We start from the raw sequence: 20,715 nt of genomic DNA on the forward strand, positions 1-20,715 counted from the left end.
TAGGATTTTCAAGCAAACTGAACAGTCATATTTTGTATTCTGTACAACTTAAAAAGCAACGCTTATTGGGTAGGCAAGGTGAGATGAGGATCAGCGTCCTCTCTTTGGTGACCAAGATTCCAGAGAACAAGGACTTTGCACAAATTTATAAAGCTAGACTTTTTTATGTTTAGCTCAGAGTTTTCTCAGTTACAGGCTCATTTATCCCTTTATACACTCACTCATTCAACTATTCAACAAGCACTCACTGAGCCCCAGGATGAGATCAGGGTAACATGTTAACTTCACCCTAATCCCCTAACCGTTTATAAACTACCTGGGGGGAAAGAGAAGCCCATCGAAGGCATTCCTGAGACAAGCGGAGCTGCGCGTCTGCACAGGGAACGCGGCAGAATGAGAAAAGGCCCGCGAACCAGAGTTAGTGTCCGCCTGGGACTGACACGCGCGAGGGGCGAACGAGGGAGTCTCGGGGCGTCGCCTCGGGTGCACGGCGAGGGGCTGCGCGGAGCGAGGTGTCCAGGGGGCGGCTGGAGGAGCGCGGGGGGCGCTCGTCTCCGGGGCTGTGGGCGGCGGCGCCCCCCGGGGCCGGGGCGCAGCGGCGCCGCGCTCCCCCGCAGCGCCCCCGGGCGGCGCCGCCCGCTCCTCCTTAACGCGCGCGGGAGGCGGCGGCGGCGGCGGCCCGGCGGGCGGGGGAGGGGGAGGGGCCGGGAGCGCGGCGCGGAGCCGGGGAGGAGCCGGGGCCTGCAGCGGAGCCGAGCCGAGCCCGAGCCCGAGCCGAGCCCTGGCACTGTCCGTCCGCCTTCTGGCTCCCCGAGAGCCCCGACTGGCCGGAGCCCGAGAGGTGGCAGCGCGGGGAGCCCCACGCGCGAAGTGAGCGGCCCGGACCGGACGGGGCTGGAGGAGGCGCTGCCGCCACAGTAGCCAGTGACGGGGGTGCGGAGCCGCGGCCTCCCGGACCCTGCTGCCCAGGCCCGCCCGGGGAGAGCGGGGAGTGCGAAACCCCACCCTCCGGGGCACCCCAGGAGCGGAGGCGGGACGGGCACGGCGCGCCGCTCTCCCCGTGGAAGCGAAGACCCTCACGATCCGCGCGGGGGAAGGAAGGAGCCCTCCCAGGGCACGAGCCGCTCCTCCTGGAGGCGAGGAAAGCCCGGCCCGGCCCGGCAGAGGCTCCAGAAGGAGAAGGGGCGATCCCCGCGGAGGAAGCGGAGCGGACCGCCCCGCGCGCCTCGCCCCTCCAGCCACACTCTCAGCACTTCGGGACTTTCGAGGCAAAGAGAAAGGGGGCAAACCTATGGCATAGGCACCCTCCATCCTCGCCGGTACTCACAGAAGCAGAGGACCCTCCAGGGAAAGAAGAGGAATCGGCTTTCAGCCTTTCGGGAGAGGGGAAGGACTCCCCCCAACTTCCCCGCACCTAGACAGTGGAACAGGGCAGAGCCCCTCAGCCCCGGTCTCTAGCCGACCCGAGGAGCCCTCCACTCCTGAAAGATCCAGTTGGGGGGGGAGGGGAACTCCCCCAAGGGGGAGGAGACAACTCCTGGCTGGGAGAGGCTCCTCCCCTCCTCCCCAGCGTGACAGGCAGGGTGTGGGGGGTGTGCCACCTTCCCCAGGTAGGACCTCCTTCTCCTCCCCCGCCCCCTCCCTCCGCTCCTCATCCTCAGGGGACCCAGGTCTCCCCCCCAGCTTGGGAGGCTCAGCCAAGCCCAGGAAGAGCCACTGAGGATGAGACGGTTCATCTGCCTTTGAAGAGGGGGATCCCTCCAACCCCAAACTCCAGTACCAGGTGGTTCCTTCCCTTTGCTGGGGGAACCTTGGAGACAGGTTAGTGCGCTCTTTCATCTTCTCTCCGTCATCTTTAGGCACTAGCGGGTGTAGGGGTCTGAGATGGTGGCTCTTGGGTTTCATTACTAGGGAAGGTAGAGTGATAACTCAGAGAAATGTGTTCTGAAGCAACTCCTGGATTCGAACCCACACCTTGATGCAGAGGCTCTGAGAAGTGGGTTTCTTAGTATTTGGGCTCTAAAGGGATGGGATTCCTCTGAGGTCCCTAAGGAAGTGTATTTTTCCATGCTGACAGCAAAGGACTGTCAGAAAACACCTGCATTTTCCAAATCCATCCATACGGTGTAACAATGATGGACACATCCCAACCAAACTCCCATACCACCCTTCATCCTTGGGGCCATCTTGCCTGGACAGTGGACCCTCTCACCTGGAGAGGGGGCCCTCACTAAAGTCAAGGTGGCATTTTGTGGCCTGGCCTTGCTTAGGCCTTCCACTGGTATTACATTTTCTTATCTGTAACCCTAGGTCAGCTTTATGTCTGCCAGAACCCTCTCCCACCACTGTGATTACTGCCCCCTTGACCAAAAAAACAATCTGTCCCCACTCACTGTACCTCAGATACCAAGAAGCCTCCTGTCCTGATATTCCCATTCCTGGCTGGAAGCATGCCTCTGTCAATAAAATCCAAAGGGAAAATGGGAACTCCACATGCCCTGAGACGAGAAGAAAGGGCACAGGGGGATGCCAACTCCTGGACTGAAGTTGTTCCCTAATGCTGACCCTGTATCACTGCCCCAGTTCCCTATCCAATTCCTTTGGATAGTTCCTCAGGAAAAATCAGATCCTACACAAGAAGAGAACAGTGTTCTGCCCAGCCTCCTTCTAGTCTTCCATCTAAATAAGTTTGCCACCAGGGAGATGTGACCTCTGAGGAGCTGAGTTCCCTTTCCTAAAAGCACCTAAGAGTCTCATCTTCTCCCTTCTTACTTCTTGTTCAGTTCTGGGTCTCTGGAACCTTGTATTTAAGTTTTCCTTTGTAAAATAGGAGTAGGAATCATCAAAGTCCAGAATCTTTAGAAAATGCAGGGAAAAGGTGCCAGGAAATCCTTCTAGCTAAGCCCAGGCTGGTGGTGTTTAGTAGAGCTCTGCCTTTCAACCTGGGATCACTAATTGGGTGCCTGCCTTCCTGCCTTGCCATTAGGAAATATCTTCTGTAAAGGATATTATACCCTACAGCAAGGCCAGGTTTGATCTGTTTGAGTTTTTATGTTTCTTCTTTCTCTCTTTGTCTGGGCCATGGATGAGCTGTCCTATGTCCCTAAGTACATCCACTTGGTCCTGGAATCTACCTGTTAGTAGTGGTATAGGAGTATAGGAGACAGAGCTGCTATCCAGGTTTTTGTGGCTGTGCTTTAAAATGATGTGCATATGTTTCTTAATCTCTGTCTTTGTTTCAAGTGGATATGTTTCTGGAGACAGGTACATGTGTGCTTTTCAGACCAAGCCTCCAATGACCTAGAATTGTATGTTTCCGGTAGGCCTCTAAAAGCAGGTGCCCCTGTGCAAGGACCTGGGGAGGGTCCTGGTAAGGATGCCCAGCCCGGAGGAAGGGCTTTGCCTCTTCTGGCCAGCGGGAGCCCTCCTGAATGGCTGCATGAAAGTCATCCCAGGCAGCAGGATGCCCCAGTCTCAGGCTGGGACCACTTCTCATAGAACTAATAAGAGAGCTTTGTTTCTTGTATCTCCGGTCTCCAAAGCATGAGGATCTTTGGCTCTTAACCCTAGAACTACTTTCCTGACTTCTGAAAAGAGACAACTCTGGTGTAACAGCAGTTTATTTCTTACAAAGTACTTTACCAGATGCTGGAATGCAACTTGTTGAATGGCTCAGAGTGAATAGCATCCCAACACCTCCAGGTGTACCACCACCACACAGCTTTGCTGGCCCTTCTTGCTCTGTTTCCCAGTTCTCCTTGACTCTGGAATCAGTCAGAAGCAATGGCTCTGGGGCTGAATTAACTGTGATTTAGAGAGTGCTATTTTCCAGATCATATCTTATGAGCAGACCAAGTTCCCCTTGAAAAATAAGAGATGGTATTCCCCCATTCCTTCATCCTTGGAGTCTCCTCAGACCTGGTATTGGTCAGTACTGGCATGATACTATCCCCAAAGGAAAAGCTCTTGTTTCTGACATCCTGAAAACGATTGCAAACTCAGTGCAGGCTTTGCAGTGTAAGCCATCACAGGCTTTCTGCCTCCAGTCTCACCTCTCTGATCTGTCAGTTTTCTAATTTTTAATTTCTAATATTCTCTTTTCCCCTATTCAAAAATAATAATAGCTATACTTACTAAATGCTTTAAGAATATTAAGATAACCCTCTCAACAGCCCTATGTAGGTACAGTTATCATCTTTTATTTATAGGTGAAGAAACTACAACACACAGAGGTTAAGTAATTTGCTTGAGGTTGCAGTAGGTAGTGGAGCCAGGACTGAAACCCAGGCAGCGCGACTGGTAATTGGTAATGTGGTTAACCTAGCCATTGCTCTATTAGTTTTGGCATTATGTACAAAGCAGGAAATTATCACTCCTTAATACCTGACCTTGGCGCCATACAAAGAACAATTATTGGCCCTGCAGATAAAATGGGAAGAAAATTGTGCCTATAATTTTGGATCGTACATGTCTCATCCAGGATCAGCCTTCCACTCCAAAAGAATGTCTTTCTGTTTTGCTCTGCCTTTCTCCCAGTACTGTAGTCTTCATTAGGCGTCCTGTGGATGTGATGGAGCCTGCCCTTTGGCTGCCTTTCCTAGTTTCTATGGGTATTTCCTTTCAGTCTTCCAGCATGCAGAGAAGAATGTGGCCTGACTCAGGTTCTGCCCAAGCCCAGTGGCACGAGGCCCACCTGCAGAGAGAGGTCTGGGTAACTAGGTTGGCTGGACTGAGAAATGGAAGTACCTCTTGTTTGCCTTTCTAATAATAGCCCTGAACATTAGCCTCATGCCATTATTTTGGGGAGCGTGGAATGTGTGGCAGCCACGAGCTCATTAAGCTTCATTCACTTCCCTCCAGGAACGAAGCTTTGGCAGTGTTTATGATTTCATCCCTTTTATTAACAGGGGAAACTGAGGCATCAAGACTTCAGGAAGCAAGGGGTGGTTAGGGCAGGGAGCAAGGGGTGGTTAGGGACATTTACTGAGTCAATGTCAAGGTTGGGAATGGAACATAGGAACCTCAACCTCTGAGCTTTTTCACACTGGGCTGCCCTTCAAGAATGGGGAAGTGACAGGAGTGGGGAAGTGGGATGGATTGAAGGAGAATGGTGCTGAAAGATCAGAAGGACCTTTTGCTGCAAGCTTCTTGTAGCTGGGAAGACTGGAATATATTTTGAGTGCTGGGGCATATCTGGAGGGCTGACTGGGCAGGTTCTGGAGAAAGGTTAAATTTAACCTCCGTGTCCTAACCTGGTGCTGGGGTAAGGATAGAGAAGGGCAGAGAACAACTAGCAAAAGGCTGAGAGTGCCTCCCTTTTCGGAAGTCACAGTGATCGGCATGTGCCAAATGGGTTCTGTAAGCCCTCTTAGCACTTTAAGTCTACTCTCATGCTCCTATCCAATGTTGGGTGAGTTTCAAATGAAATATCCACTAACGGCTTCTGTGCTCTTAAGATGAGATTTCCTAGGAATCTTTAGCAGGAGATCATAGGGAGTAGGGTAAAACTTCTTTACAGACCTACCCTTCTGGTCATTGAGAAACTGCCCATTGTCATATTATTGTCCAGCTGGGATAACCCGGCTATGGGACCAGGTTACAGCCTCTACTCCAGAGGCTGGGGTGCTTTGACTTAATATAGTGCTAGGAGGTCTGAGATGGCCTGGAATGATTTGACATTCCTGTTAGCTCCTAAGTTTCCATGGTGGCGGGATGCAAAGGAGGGTGGGTGGTGGGAGAGAAGATAGGATGGATAAAAGGAAAACCCTTTTATGAAGCTATTTATAAATCTGACCCCCCCTTTTTCCTATCAAGCAATTCTTGGGCTGCAATTGGGTCTCTGGCTCCCCAGGCCCCTGAGGGACTAAGGTGTTTCCTTCATCCTGTGGAGTGGGTGTGTTGCTGGTGACGAGCTCAGGGCAGGGTACTGGTGTGTATGTGCAAAGATTTCGTAGGTGGAGACCTTGGGGGAGACGGAGATGAGCATGAATGTTGACCCTTAGGAGAAAGGGGTAAGTGTCAAGGGGAGAAGAGTGACTGACCAGAAGAGTGACTGATAGCCTGAAAGATGTGTTGGAGTCGGGAAAGGGGGAGGCGGCCATAGCTGGGACTGATTGTGTGGATTTGTGTATAGTTGTGTGCATATGCTTGTGCACAGTATCTGTGCGTGGATTTAGAAATTACATGCATAATATGTTTCTGTCCAGGATTCTGAAATCTGAGATGTGCTAGAGAAATTCCCTGGTGAGACTGTCCGCAGGGATAGGAGGAAGAAATACTAGTTGGACTCTGGAAGCTGTGCAGGCACAAACCTGTTAGGCAGCAAGTGCTTAGGGGTTGCTGGCATCAGCTCTAGGGGAGTGCCAAATGGCTACCAAGCGGTTCCTGCCAGCCTTTCTAGACCCCGCATTACAGATGTCACCCATCGTTCTTCTCCTTCCCCCACCAAGACGTCACTCTAGCTGCACCTCTCCACCAGTAAGAGCGCCCAGGCTGTGTGGGTGGCGGCAGGGCGTGCAAACATCAGGCGTGGGCGGTTTGGCAGCGCCAGGAGTTTGCATGGAGGTGCAGCGAGAGTGCGTGCCTGGCTGGGAAGGAAGGGGAGAGGAGGAGGAGGGCGGGAGAAGGGGAGCCAGCTCTTAGCCCCAGAGCGGCTATTTTTAGCCAGGCTATCTGATTGTTACGGGTGCGCACTCAGCTGGGTGTCTCCCTGGCTCAGTGAAGCCCAGCAGGCTGAGAGGTGGGAGGTCCTTGTTGATGACTTCTTCCTGGTGGAGGTGTCTGTGGGCAGGAGCTTGCAAAGGGGTAGCTTTCTAGGTGTGAGGGCAGCTGTGCTCCGGATCTGTTACCTCTCTGTGTGTGACTTTGTGCTCTGTTGGTAATGTATGCTGTATAGCTAATTGTGATCTCTGTTTATGTGTCTGTCTCCCATCTGTTCTTTTCTGGTAGTTATGTGTAATTTATGCTTGGTATATATCTAATATGCCTCACATGCACATGTATGTGGGCTAAAGAGGGCGAGTGCTCAAAATATCTAATGTGAAACATCTTTAAAGTGTTGGTGTGTGCTTCGTTAGTGTATGTTTCTGTTTAGACTGTTTTTCTTCACTTGCTCACTGTGCTCTCTGTAGATGTATGTAAATTGTAACAAGTGTCACAAAACTGAAGAATAGACTTTGGCAGATGTTTCCTGCTAAGTGTATTTTAAAAAATTATTTCTACATGCTTTTAAAATATGTTGTAGGGCTTTCAATAAGGAGAATAGACGGAATAGCTCAGTTGGGTGGGTGGTTTGATCTCACTTTTAGTTCTGCGTAAAGGCAGAGACCTCTTGGCCATGTTCCACATTAAGATGTAGAATAAGCACCAGTCTGTCGTCTGGTAGATGATTGGTGGCAGATCCATTTGGGGGCTCTAGGGCCATGTGGAGGGCTGTCTCATAGACAAGCCTACTAAGGGAATTATAGAAGAAAGCACTAGGATATCCTTAAAGCACTAGGATTCACGTATTACTTACCACCAGTAACCAGAGGTAACACTCATTTTTCTGTGTTCCTATTCCCTTTGTCCACTTCTCTGCAGAACCCAGAAGAACCATGGCTTCTGACCTAGAGAGTAGCCTCACCTCCATAGACTGGCTCCCTCAGCTGACCCTCCGAGCTACCATTGAGAAGCTTGGGAGTGCCTCCCAGGCTGGGACTCCAGGGGGCAGCCGCAAGTGTCCACCAGGCTCACCCACAGATCCCAATGCCACCCTGAGCAAAGATGAGGCAGCAGTCCACCAGGATGGCAAACCACGATATAGCTACGCCACCCTCATCACCTACGCCATCAACTCCTCTCCAGCCAAGAAGATGACCCTCAGTGAGATTTACCGCTGGATCTGTGATAACTTCCCCTATTACAAGAATGCTGGCATTGGTTGGAAGGTGGGAAGGGTTCTATAACCAGGGATTATTTTCAGCCTTTGACCACTTTTTTCTCTACTTTTATTTCTGCGTGTAATCTTGTCCAGTTGACTGATCTGTCTCAGACATGTGATATATACTTCCATCAGGTAGATGGAGACCCCAGCAATACCCAGATTCTAAGAATAGTTACGGGGATAGCAGGGTGTTGTTGGTCATCATACCCTCTTCTGATTCCTCAAAAAGAAGATCCATTCATTTCACAAATATTTATTGCCACTCTACTATGTTCAAGTCACTATGCAAGGCATGGCATTGCCCCTTCCTACCTATGGTAGGAATCTTGTTGCATTTCCAAAGCTTCATTGCACATAGTCATCATCTTTTTAAAAATTGTATACCAAGGAAAAAAAGAATATAATTAGGTCCTTCACCAGCAGCTCATACCGAGCAAGTCATAAGGATGAGTCGTTTGGCTGGAGATAAAAAAAAAAAGAAGGGGACTCCTATTCCACGCTAAGAAGGAAGATTGATGTTCTCAGTCTTTTGGAGTAACAATTCATTTGCCAACTGCAGGACAGAATTGGGATTTAATGTCGTTCTCTCACTGTATGAATCACCAGTTGATATACAAACCAGATGATGAGCTGAAGACTGTTGAAAGTGTTCAGTTTTTTCCTTTATACATATGTCCCTGCTAGCTACCAAAACCCCCAACACATTTACGCGACAATATTTCTTTCCTTCAAATGTGTCCCTTCTATGGGGCTGTTGAGAAAACAAAGGTGAACCCGTGCCTTTGTTTTACTCATAATTTATATATGTTATCATTAATATAAACAGGTTTAAAACATTTTTTTTTAACTACAGATAAAATGGTATAGAAATTGGGCAGATGTGATTTCGAGGCATTTATATACCTATTATCAGCTGGGTGGAAAGATTGAAAAACTACATAAACAGCTTTCCAGAAGCACCTAGTAGCCAAATTTATAGCCATCGCCACTCATCAATGTAATTTCTGCATTTTTCTTAGCTCATTGCTCTTGCTAAATGATAGGTAAGCTCCTCCATTAGTAGAGTTGAGTGGTGCTAAGTTTACCCTGATACTTGAATTTTGTTTTGTGTTATGTCCTTTTGTGTCCCTTTGTGTCCTATTGGAAAATGTTCTGCTTTGCACAATGCTCAAATCTAACTTGCTTCTGTGCTTCCCCAGAATTCAATTCGGCACAACCTTTCTCTCAACAAGTGTTTCCGGAAGGTGCCCAGACCTCGGGATGACCCTGGGAAGGTGAGAAACTGCTTGCTGTAAGCACTGAAGGGAGGAACAGGAAGGAGAGAAAAGTAGTTGACAGCCCAGACTCTTGTGGTTGTTTTAATTACCCAGAAGAGGAAATCATGTTAATTAGAGAAGCAGCTTTATTTTTTCTCAATGGAAGAACTTGGTAATCAAGCTTGTTGGGGCCCTCACTGAAAGGAGTGACTAAGGAAGATTGTGAAATCTTTTTAAAAAAATAGAAATATTTATTTTAAGGTTGACTTTGCTGCCCTGTTTTCTGTGTGTAGTACTCTTTCTAGATGTAAAAGGTGGTCTTAATAACCTCTGTAGGAACTTTTCTTTACACAAATCCTATGATTTTTATCTTTAAAAAGAAAAAGGGATAGGTCATTCTCTTCATTTGACAGATATGGACACTAAAGTCCAAGAGAATCTTGCCTCAGATCACATGGAAGGGCAGGGTTGTACCTGGCACTTCCAGCTGTTTGAACCAGATACCATTATTCCATCTCTCCAGAACAATAGAGGTCTGTGTTTGCACCACAGGGGGTATCTTTTATATACTAGCTTTTAGGACAGATTTACTCAAAACTAACCAGTATCTTCAGGCTTCCTTGTGAATTTCCAGTCATTTTTCTTTTTTGTCCCAGTCATTTTGCTTAACTATAACTGTTATTTTATGAGAAAATCCTCCCAAATAGCTACTTTTCCAAAGGTGAGAATTTTCACTGAAGGTGATTTTGTTCTCTGTGGTACTGGTTCTCCTTCTAGGGCTCTTACTGGACTATCGACACTTGTCCTGACATCTCCCGAAAGAGAAGACACCCTCCAGATGATGATGTAAGTCCCCACCTTATGGAGAGATGTCATTTCTGAGCCAGCTGCTCCTTCCACATTCTTTCCTGAGTTTTCCTTTTGTATGTCTGGGTCAAAGGGCAAATACCAGCAGAGGTGAAACCATGGGTCTTAGGAGGAAGTTTAGCATCTGCTTATGGATTTCTATTCTTTCACAACCGACAGCTGTCCCAGGACTCACCAGAACAGGAGGCAAGCAAGAGCCCCCGGGGAGGTGTTCCAGGGAGTGGAGAAGCCTCACTGCCTCCTGAGGGGAATCCTCAGATGTCATTGCAGAGCCCCACATCTATCACCAGCTATAGCCAGGTAGGAAGGAGAGGTGGCAGGGGGCTTAGGGGCAGATAAATGGATGGATGAATGAGTTAGTGGCTGGGTGAATGGATGGATGGGTGGCTGGGTGGTTGAATACAGTCATATATTTGATGGTTCAAGATGATTTATTGAGGCCTTGGCTGGTGTGGCTCAATTAGTTGGGCGTCGTCCTTTGCACCAAAAGGTTGCCAGTTTGATTCCGGGTCACAGCACATGCCCACTTGCCCAGGTTGCAGGCTGGGTTCCCAGTAGAAGGTGTGCAAGAGGCAGCTGATCGATGTTCTGCCCTCACATTGATGTTTCTCTCTCCCCCCTCCCTTCCTCTCTCTCTAAAAATCAATAAACTATAAAAGAAATTATGTATTGAGTTTCTGTGATACAGTAGGCAGACAAATTGGTAGAGAAGGGAAAAGCAAAAGAGGGAAGCTGAGAGAGAGAGAAGGGGTGGGGGAGAAAGAATGAGAACAGAACTTTGAGAAAGATTAGAGAAAAAAAGGGATGAGAAGAAGGGGGGCACCTAGCCGGCTTGGCTCAGCAGTTGAGCATCGACCTAGGATCCAGAAGATGGCGATTCGATTCCCGGTCAGGGCACATGCCCAGGTTGTGGGCTCGATCCCCGGTGCGGGGCGTGCAGGAGGCAGCCGGTCAGTGACTCTCATCATTGATGTTTCTATCTCTCTCTCCCCCTCTCCTTTCCTCTCTCTGAAATCAATAAAGACATATTTTAAAAAAAGGGGGGTGCAAAAAAGTTTATAAGATAAATAAGCTCATGGATGTAGCATAGGGAAAGGGCAAGAGGCTGCATCAAAGTGTGGATGTGTGCTCAATATCTGCAAAGTTGGTAGAGGACAGAGACAGGCAGGGAAGCTGGGGGGCCGTTAAAGGGCGGCATGGTCCCCCATTTGGGGCGTGGATCAAGTCTTCCTTACCTCTGTTTGCAGGGCACAGGATCTGTGGATGGTGGAGCAGTGGCTGCAGGGGCTCCAGGCCGAGAGAGTGCTGAAGGTCCCCCTCCCTTGTATAACACCAACCACGACTTCAAATTCTCCTACTCAGAGATCAATTTTCAGGATCTGAGCTGGTCCTTCCGCAACCTCTACAAATCCATGCTGGAGAAGTCCTCTTCCTCCTCTCAGCATGGTGAGTCCGGAGTTGGGATGGGGGCATGGTTGTCCTTATGTTTTTGAACAGGTGGTGACATTCTCTTTTCTCCTTTCTTATTTTTAACACAAGAAGAGGTTGATCACTGGTCAGGCGGAACATCTCATGAGTCAATACTGTTTGGAGTTGAGCTCTTCTGGCTTAGTTTTGAAGGACAAGTGTTTCAATATGTGGTCTGGGTTATTAGCTTCAGAAAGTGAGCTGGAAGGGTCCCCCTTCCAGAACGAAGGGCAGTGATTTTATTGCTGCAAGCAGGTCATTTAGAGAATGACCACTAGGGGACAGCAGTTCTCTTTCTTTAAGGGTCAGTAACAACCCCCCCAAAAGAGTCAGTCCCTGCCTTTCTTTGTGAGAATAATTTAATTTTTTAGCATACTTATTTATTTATTTATTTATTTATTTATTTATTTATTTAAAAAAATATGTCTTTATTGGTTTCAGAGAGAGGACGGGAGAGGGAGAGAGAGAGAAACATCAATGATAAGAGGTTCATTGATCAGCTGCCTCCTGCACACTCCCTACTGGGGATCAAGACCAAAACCTGGGCATTGTGCCTTGACCAGGAATTGAACCTTGATCTCCTGGATCCTAGGTTGATACTCAACTGCTGAGCCACACCGGCAGGGCAACGTAGTTATTTTTATTAGTAAAAATTTCAAACAGATGCAAAAGTAGAGAAAATGGTATTATAAACCCTCATGTTTCTATCTCCCAACCTAAACAGTTACCAATATTTTGTTAGGTTTGTTTCATTTACCACTCAGCTTTTTTTTTTTCTTTCCCATCACCACTTATCCCCCCCACCCCCATCCCCTCTTCCACCTTTACCCACCCTTTTTTTTTATTGGAGTATTTTCATGCAATTCCCAGATATGTCATCTACCTGTATATTATTTCAACATGCATCTTTAGCAAAAAACATTTTTTTGGTTATTTATTTCTATCACCATTCCTAACACAACTTGGTATCAGTTTATATCTTGTCCATACTCAATTTCCTAAATGGTCAATTGAGAATGATTTAAAGTCCTTATTGGGAGGCTCCTTGAGAGAGGATCTGGTTCAGTCCCCTGCAATTTCTTTTTGTTTTGTTTTGTTTTGTTTTGTTTTGTTTTGTTTTTAGAGAAATTAAATGTGGGTATAAAGTCAAGACTTTAGGTGAGCGGGTGGGTGGAGGTGGAAGAGGGTAATGGGGGATAAGTGGTGATGGAAAATAAATAAATAAAATGTAAAAAAACCCCACAAACTTTGGGGTGAGTCATCAGATTTGCTTGTTCTATACTGTGGCCCTGTGTAGACAGCAGGAGACGAATGGAAAGATTAAAAGTAGTTAGGACTCACTCTTTGGAAAATTTATATTGTCATGAATTTCTTTTTTTATATCCCAGGGGATTCATATCTAGAGTGGTGTTTCATGAGAAATGAGTCCAATCTGGTGATTGGTTGATTGGAAGGGACGGACATGGAGGAGCTCTCAGAGACAAAGGAAAAAATTAGATTGCTGAGGATAGCAAAGTGGTCACTGAAGTCTAATGGTGGCTGAAAGCCCCTAGCCTCAATCTCTAGTTCTTTTCTGCCCAGTCTGTATGAGAAATTCATCCATCCCTTATGCATTCCTCACTGAAGCTCCATTTGTTGGTAGTGAATACAATAGAAGGGTGTTGAGACAATGAGGCAGAGGAGAGAATAGATGCCAAATGGCTTTGTTTTATTTATGACTTGCCCTTTGCTTTTTAAACTTTACCTGATGACTGGTGTCTTTTGAAACTGTGATTACAGGCCTACACCCAGATCCCTGTGCAATAGCATAGAAAAGTACATGCTGACCTTTGGAAAAAGTTTCAGTGGTCACCACACTGTTAAGGCCCTCCCTCTATCTGTTTTACCTACCGGGGGGCCAATGGGATCCCTGCTGTCCCAGGACACCCTTACCTTTGAAGTCTGTGGTTTCTGTCTGAGGCCAACCACCTCACCCCACTGGAAATTCTGTTGAGTGAAAAATGCATTGCCCAAGTGACTTTCCTCCCATACTGCAGGCTTTTCGTCTCTCCTGGGGGACATGCCGCCCTCTAACAACTACTACATGTACCAGCAACAGCCACCGCCACCTCAACAGCAGCAACAGCAGCAGCCGCCACAGCCACAGCCCCAACAAGCACAGCCACAGCAGCAGCAGGCACCAGCCCAGGGCCCCTCAACTGTAGGGGGTCCTCCTCCACTGCACACCCCAAGCCCAGATGGTTGTACCCCACCAGGGGGGAAGCAGGCTGGGGCGGAAGGCTATGGGCCTCCCTCTGTGATGGCCATGCATCCACCCCCACTGCAGCATGGAGGTTACCACCCTCATCAGCACCATCCCCACTCCCACCCTGCCCAGCAGCCTCCACCACCACAGCCACAGGCACAAGGCCAGGCTCCTATCAACAGTACTGGTTTTGGTGAGTAAGAAGAATGCAGGGAGATGCTAGAGGAGAGTGAATGACCTCCTTATTCTGACTCTGGCATGGAGAGGAAGTAAATACCAAGTCTAGCCTCTCCTCCATGAGAGCCGATCTGAGCTAACAGAAGTTGCCGCTTCAAGCTCTGTGTTATAGAAATTGTGGATAAATTGGGATTGTTTTGCATACTCCTGCCTGTGACCTGGGTTGTCAATACCTCAAGTATAGATAGCTTTACTCGTCCTAAATCTCTAGGGAGGGAGATTCTAAAACTATCTTGGTAATATAATCGATAACCTGTGTAGATGTAAGAATATTACATGTAGTTAGTCTGCTATGAGTTGGCTTCCATCTTACACTCGACTCTCTCTTATGCCCCACGTTGCCCTCCTCTTTACAGCCTTTCCTCCTGACTGGTGCTCCAATATCGACTCCTTAAAGGAAAGCTTTAAGATGGTGAATCGGCTCAATTGGTCCAGCATTGAGCAGTCACAGTTCTCAGGTTAGTGATGACTAGAGAGAGGAGGGATCCATTGTAAGTGGACAAACCCAATAGAAACCAGAGCCAGAAGGGAATGGTTAGCTGAAGTTTGAGGATTGAGGATTTCATTATTTTCCCTCCATATTTCACAAGGTAGATGATATTAATATGAATTGCAAATTAAGTGTCATATATTAAGCCTTATCAAACCATGACAGTGATTTATCCTAGTCAGTTCTGTCTGCGGGAGAGGGAAGGCTCTTAGGAATTCAGAAACCCTGGACAAGGAGTTTGTATTTTTGTCACCATTTGCTGACAGTGTGACCATGGCTAATTTCCTCAGCTACTTTGAAATTTCATTTTATTCACCAGTAAAATCGAAATTATAATACGAATTTAGTGACAAACGAGTACAGGGTTTGAAAATGGAGAGCTCTAACGGATGCCAGTAATAATGGGTAATGCGTTTAATCGGTAGTGCTGATTTATGATATGGTTGGAACAGTGAGATGGGACAGATCTGGGGCCTCTGCAAGATTAGTGTTTCTTGCTTCTCTGTAGAACTGATGGAGAGTCTACGGCAGGCAGAACAGAAGAACTGGAGCCTGGACCAGCATCACATTGCCAATCTGTGTGACTCCCTCAACCACTTCCTTACTCAGACTGGTCACATGCCCCCCCAAGGGGGCTCCCACCGGCCACCAGCCCCTGCCCGTATTGCTGACTCCTGTGCCCTCACCAGTGGCAAACAAGAGCCAGCCCTGAACCAAGGTACGAACAAAGCAAGTGGCCAAGGAGGTGGGGACTCTGAGGAAAAGGGAGGGGGAGGAGAAGGGCAGGAGAGAATGGAGAGAAATCATCTAATGGGCAGTGATGCAAACTGAGCAGCAGGCCCGGCCAGGCGTGGCTCAGCGGTTGAGCGTCGACCTAGGATCCGGTCGCGGGCACATGCCCGGGTTGCGGGCTCAATCAGTGACTCTCTCATCATTGATGTTTCTATCTCTCTCCCTCCCTCGCCTTTCCTCTCTCTGAAATCAATAAAGATATATATTTTTTAAAAAAACAAAAAGCTAACTGAGCAGCGGGACAAGTTTGTTCACCACATTGAATGAGCTTTTATCTGTAAAGTCCAGTACTGAAGATTGCCAAAGAAATAGACCATGTGATTTGTGGGTGTGGAAATTGAGATTACATAAGAAAAGGGAGGAGAATGTCTCCATTCCAAATTGTGTCTCAGTAACCCATACCTGAATCGTATCAAGTGAAGTTTTGATTCTCTGCCATTGTATGAGCATCAAACCAGTGCCATGAGATTCAGTGATCCTGTTTCTATAGTTGTTATCCTTCTAATAGCTATGTTCTTCCACAGTTCTAGTATCTGGGCCCTGTTTACCCTGAGTGGTTAGGACTGATAGCTTCCGCAGAAGGCCTTCATTCCCCTGGAGGCCACAGAACAAAGCAGGGAAGGGAGAAGAAGTGAAGGGGAGGAAGAAGACTGCTTTTCCCCTCTCTATTGGACCCAACTTCACTGAGTAGAATGATCCCACTCAAGTAACTCTCTTCTTGTTTGGCAGTGAATTCTTATGGGCACCCACAAGCCCCCCACCTCTACCCTGGCCCATCACCAATGTACCCAATCCCCACCCAGGACTCAGCAGGATACAACCGCCCAGGTAAGAGCCAGGAAGCTTGTTTCACCACCAACCAAGTACTTATTTCCCTGACCAGGTGTTTCACTTTCTTCTCTCTCTGAGCCTGCATTCCCTGCACCTCCTGACAGGAATGAACCTTCATGATTCTAAAGGCCAGAGTGTGGGCCACCTGCTAGTGAGGTGTATGTCATAGGAGACTAAAGAAGACAGATTTACTTTAAAATTATCTGGTACCTTTGATAATGAAAGGCAGTAAAAGCATGAATGTATACAGAAGATAGGTAGAACACTTAAGTCTAGCATTAGAAGCTGGATAAGAGATATATTCAGGCAAATAAAATGAACATGGTATGTAAACATAAAACATAGCTGCTCTGTCTCCATGTCTGTTTTCCTGTCGCCTGACCTCTAGTATCAGGGGTCTGGGATTGAACTATCTCCAATGGTAGGAGTGCCAGGAGAGACCCAAAATTACCATAAATAGTACAAATTGAGCTATTTTACCTTTAAATCCATTTTAGAAAAATTACTAATATCCTTCCAAAGCCCAAGTGTTTTCAGTTTTGGGGGTGATATTGGAATCTTTATCCATGTATCCCTTATTCATATAATACATATGCAAATTTCTGAACTGTGATTTCAAATAATTGTACATCTGCCTGTTGTTTGTCATTATTACATGGTCTTCATAAGTATAAGTGTAATGGCTGCAAACTATTATATTGGCGTGGAAGCTGGCCTACTCTAGTTTATTTCCTGGCGCCTCGTTGAAGTAGTGGCCGGCAACAAAGTTAACTCAGGGCTGTTAAGAACAATAGCTTCACCAGATGCTCCTCATGGCATTTTGGGGGCTGAGCACTGCCCATCTAACTGATAGAGTAGTTTCCCATCTACTTTTCTTTTAATCTCTTTCTCTCTTCCTGACAGCACACCATATGGTCCCTCGGCCACCGGTTCCACCTCCTGGTGCCAATGAGGAGATCCCTGATGACTTCGACTGGGACTTAATCACTTAGTGCATCACGGAGTGTGACTGTCAGCCCAGGGCTGGGTGGTGAAGCCTGGCAGTGGGGAAAGAGAAGCCCCAGCCCATCCCTTCTCCCCTTGCCTGTATATAGATATATATCCTCTTGTTTTGTTCTTTCTCTGTCAGAGAAGCCACCGCAAGATGCTGCCGAAGATAACCCCTCTTTCCTGCCTCATTCTTCCTCTTTCTTCTTGTTTTTCCCCTTAATTCTTTTATTATTCTTCTTATTATGTTATTATTATGATTATTGGTTATATGTGGTCCCCTGTCTCCTGTCCCTATACCATCAACCATGTGCACCCCTTACTAATTTAAAATCATCTGGCTGGAAGGTGAGGCTGTGATAGCTACAGAGAAAGGTTTCAAACTTGGGTTTACCTTTCTCTCTCTCTTTTTTTTTTTTGGATTTACCTTTCTCTCTGAGATATTCAATGCTAATCACACCTTTCAGCCTTAAATTGTTTTCTGTTCTTATCAATTCAGTCCAGGACTGGGGAGGCCACATTATCAAGTAGAAGGATCTCAAACACTGCTTGGCAGGTGTGACTTTGCAGGTTTTACTCAATGGTGCTAATTTTGTCCTCTGAGCTCTTCCCTGTCCTTTCATATTTCCAGTCCTTACTTCTGGCGATCCTCATTCCCCATCAAGGGTAGGAGTGATGGTGGTGGTGCCGGAAGGTGACGGCAGAACCCTAGTGGAATGAGGCCCGGGTCGGGTGGAGTAGAATACTGCAGCGGGGTGATGGAGTGTAAGACACTCAGTAACTGGTATATAATACTGTGTCAAATCAACGTCCATCGGCTCGTTCCTAGGCCATTCTCTAAGGGAGATGGGGCAGGTCAAGCCTGAGCTTTGCAGCTGTGGGAGGGATGAAGACAACTATTCAGCATAGGGTCAGCTTTTTGGAGGTGTTTTCAGTTAAACCATTTTGGCTTTTTAAACGTAATTTTCTCTGAAAATTAACTGTGGCTCTTTTCTGCAATTACAGACTATTCTTCAATCCCTTTCCCATTCAGCAAATATTATGCTGTCCTCCTTTGGTTGTTTGCTCAACTCTTCTACTCACTTCCCTCATTTCCTCTCATTTTCTGGCGTTCTCACAGTATGAAAGTAACCCACTATCACTCTTAGTTTCATCATGTCCTAGGACGGGATGGGATCATGTCCCACCGATCATAGCAGAACCAGCCCAAATTGGTGGTAGGAGGGTGGGGAAGTGAAAATGGAGCTGGCATAGGCATAGGAAGGAATATTTCAGTTATTTAACTATGTAGGAAAATGCTTTGTGTTGGATTCCAGACCATTGGGGATGAAACGTTTGCAGTAGTCTTTTGAGGGGGTGAAGGAATTTGGTAGTGCGGAGTAAATAATCCAGAGGGAAGTGTTCCATGAGGGAGACCCCCAGAAAAAGATATAGGGATAACTTATCTCCTTTAACAAGGAGTGGCCATGATTTATTGCTGCAGAGTATTTAGTGTATATTTAATGTTAATTGTTGAATTTTAGTTGTGGGTGGGAAGAACAGTTTTACTTTTATTTCTCTGAATGTTTAGTTCCTGAAAGCTACAGGACAAAGTGTATGGAATGGACAGGGCCACTCTCTCTGATTTCTGCTTTTTGTTCATATTCTTTAATTTACTGATGATTTCCAAGAAATTTAACTTTTCACTCTCCTGCTTTCCCCCCTCTTCCACCCCTTCCTTTCTTTGTAAGGGGGTTATATATGAGAGTTTGTTGAAGATGTCCAGTGAGGCTGACGTAAAGGGGCAGGAAAGGGCAGTTGACTAAAGAGCACTTTATTTCTTTGAAGTTCTTTGTAAGAGGTGGGGGTGGGAGTGGCTTGAATCCCCCCACTGTGTTGGAGGGCAGTTAGTGGGGTTGAAGTATGACACAATATTTCCTACTGGGGAAAGGAGAATTTCCCTTAGAGGGTGGCACAATGCCTTTGCCATGTTCCTATTTTGGGCATCTCTTCCTTTTCCTTCCAATCAAGGTGCCTCCTTCATACAACTTCCCATCTGTTCTCCCTAAGATATCCCCTTTACATATTATCACTCCTCTTTTGTAAACCCCTTTTCTACTCAGATCCAGACAGGGTTTGCAAGGGTAGACTAAATCATACATGTTAATGTCCCTTGTTTATAATTCATCTGTGTCTTAAAGAAAACTAGTCTCATTAAGAACTCTGGTGGGCTGCCAGACTAACTGAAGTTTGGGGCTAGGGCTGGAGATTGTCCATCAAGGCCTCCTTGGACTTAAGGTCCTCTCCACTAAACTCAGCCTTGCTCAGTGGCACAGGACAAATCTGACCCTCTTTGGGCCTTAGTTCCCCATTCCCCACCCTGAAATGGAAGAATACTACTTTTTCTTGTTGGTTCAGCACTGCTGGACTGGAAGTATAGTCGTTGTTGTATTGGGTGATGTGTGCAAAACTGCAGGAGCTCACTGCCTGCTAGAGGAAACAAGGGGGAAAGTGGAGCAGAGGGACAGAAGGAGCAATTACTTGGTGTAGATCCACCCATCCCTGCCTTCCTCTCTTCAACCCCTATGTTTCTGGTTTGGTGAGTCCTTCCTACCACTCATAATGCTTTGCATTGGTGCAGGCTGGGAAGGGGGGGTATGGTCTCACAATTGTTGTTGTTTTTTTGCATGCTTTCTTAATAAAAACAAAGAAGAATGTTTATGGTTTTATCTTATTGGTGCTGGTCTCAAGTTTCTTTTATGCCAGAGTAGGAAGGGAGAAATGTGAAGCATTTTTTTTAATTGGTCTTTCGCCCCTCCCTCACCTCATACCATAGGGTTTGATTAGTTGACTGTTTTGGGGGGAAGATTGATGAGAGAAAAGAATGTAAAGCATGCCTTAACATTCCCTTTTTCAAATGCTATTAAAAATAGTGAAATATTCTTGGGAGGGACAGTCACCCTTTGCAACTTGGTGTGTGGTCAAGGCCATCTTGCTTTCATTCTAGGATATTTTAAAGATTAAAGATACTACAATTTGGGGAGGAACTGGGCCATAATTGCAGGTACTCCCCAGAGTTTTGCATCAGCAATGAGGGAATTCCAATTGTAGGAATATTTGAGATTACATTTCCAAGGTAAATTGTACTCTAGAAGGAGTCCAGCAATGCCAACTATTGAATCTTTGTAAGTATGCTGAGTTTATTCATCCTAATACCCTGTACAATAATCAAGGAGCTTGGGACTTAAACACAGGGTCTTGTGAGATGTGTTGGGATTTCCAGAAGCCTAGCCAATTGCTATTACAGCAAGTCTACAGCTACTCACAATAAGATTTATTTACTGCATATCTAGAAATTATGATATATTCTGAGTATCACACAATTAAAAGAATGCATGAATCTCTGAGCCTTGTAAGGAATCACAAGAAAGAAAGCATTTATTCCCATCAAATATATAAGCAGAGTAAAATAAAAGGTAACATTGTGAATGCACATCATATCAGACATCTCACAAGTGAAAGAATTCCTAGTTATTTGAAATTTTCTGTATAACACTTTTTAACAAATTTGTAGTTCAGACCATCACCTCAACCACTGCAAGTCTAAAACTTCTCATTTTCTATCTTTAGATTAAATAAT

The 20,715-nt window shown here is 46.5% G+C and overlaps 1 protein-coding gene across 1 annotated transcript; it reads left to right on the forward strand.

The window, feature by feature from the left end:
• Positions 1-1,056: 1,056 nt before the first annotated feature.
• Positions 1,057-19,804, forward strand: FOXJ2 (forkhead box J2). Its single transcript, XM_016221859.2, has 11 exons — positions 1,057-1,821; positions 7,582-7,928; positions 9,124-9,198; positions 9,958-10,026; positions 10,207-10,347; positions 11,295-11,493; positions 13,551-13,952; positions 14,353-14,454; positions 14,995-15,204; positions 16,008-16,106; positions 17,013-19,804. The coding sequence occupies exons 2-11, from the start codon at positions 7,596-7,598 to the stop codon at positions 17,099-17,101; spliced, it is 1,719 nt and encodes a 572-aa protein (XP_016077345.1). The 5' UTR covers positions 1,057-1,821; positions 7,582-7,595; the 3' UTR covers positions 17,102-19,804.
• Positions 19,805-20,715: the final 911 nt, after the last annotated feature.

The sequence above is a fragment of the Miniopterus natalensis genome, chromosome 2, assembly GCF_054644295.1.
Source record: "Miniopterus natalensis isolate mMinNat1 chromosome 2, mMinNat1.hap1, whole genome shotgun sequence".
Lineage (NCBI taxonomy): Eukaryota > Metazoa > Chordata > Mammalia > Chiroptera > Miniopteridae > Miniopterus > Miniopterus natalensis.

Excerpts from the sequence above, each read along its gene's own strand:
- FOXJ2 (XM_016221859.2), top strand. The coding sequence starts at position 7,596 with ATGGCTTCTGACCTAGAGAGTAGCCTCACCTCCATAGACTGGCTCCCT. Across the intron at positions 10,348-11,294 it reads CTATCACCAGCTATAGCCAG|GGCACAGGATCTGTGGATGG; the intron begins GTAGGAAGGAGA and ends CTCTGTTTGCAG. Across the intron at positions 11,494-13,550 it reads CTCTTCCTCCTCTCAGCATG|GCTTTTCGTCTCTCCTGGGG; the intron begins GTGAGTCCGGAG and ends CCCATACTGCAG.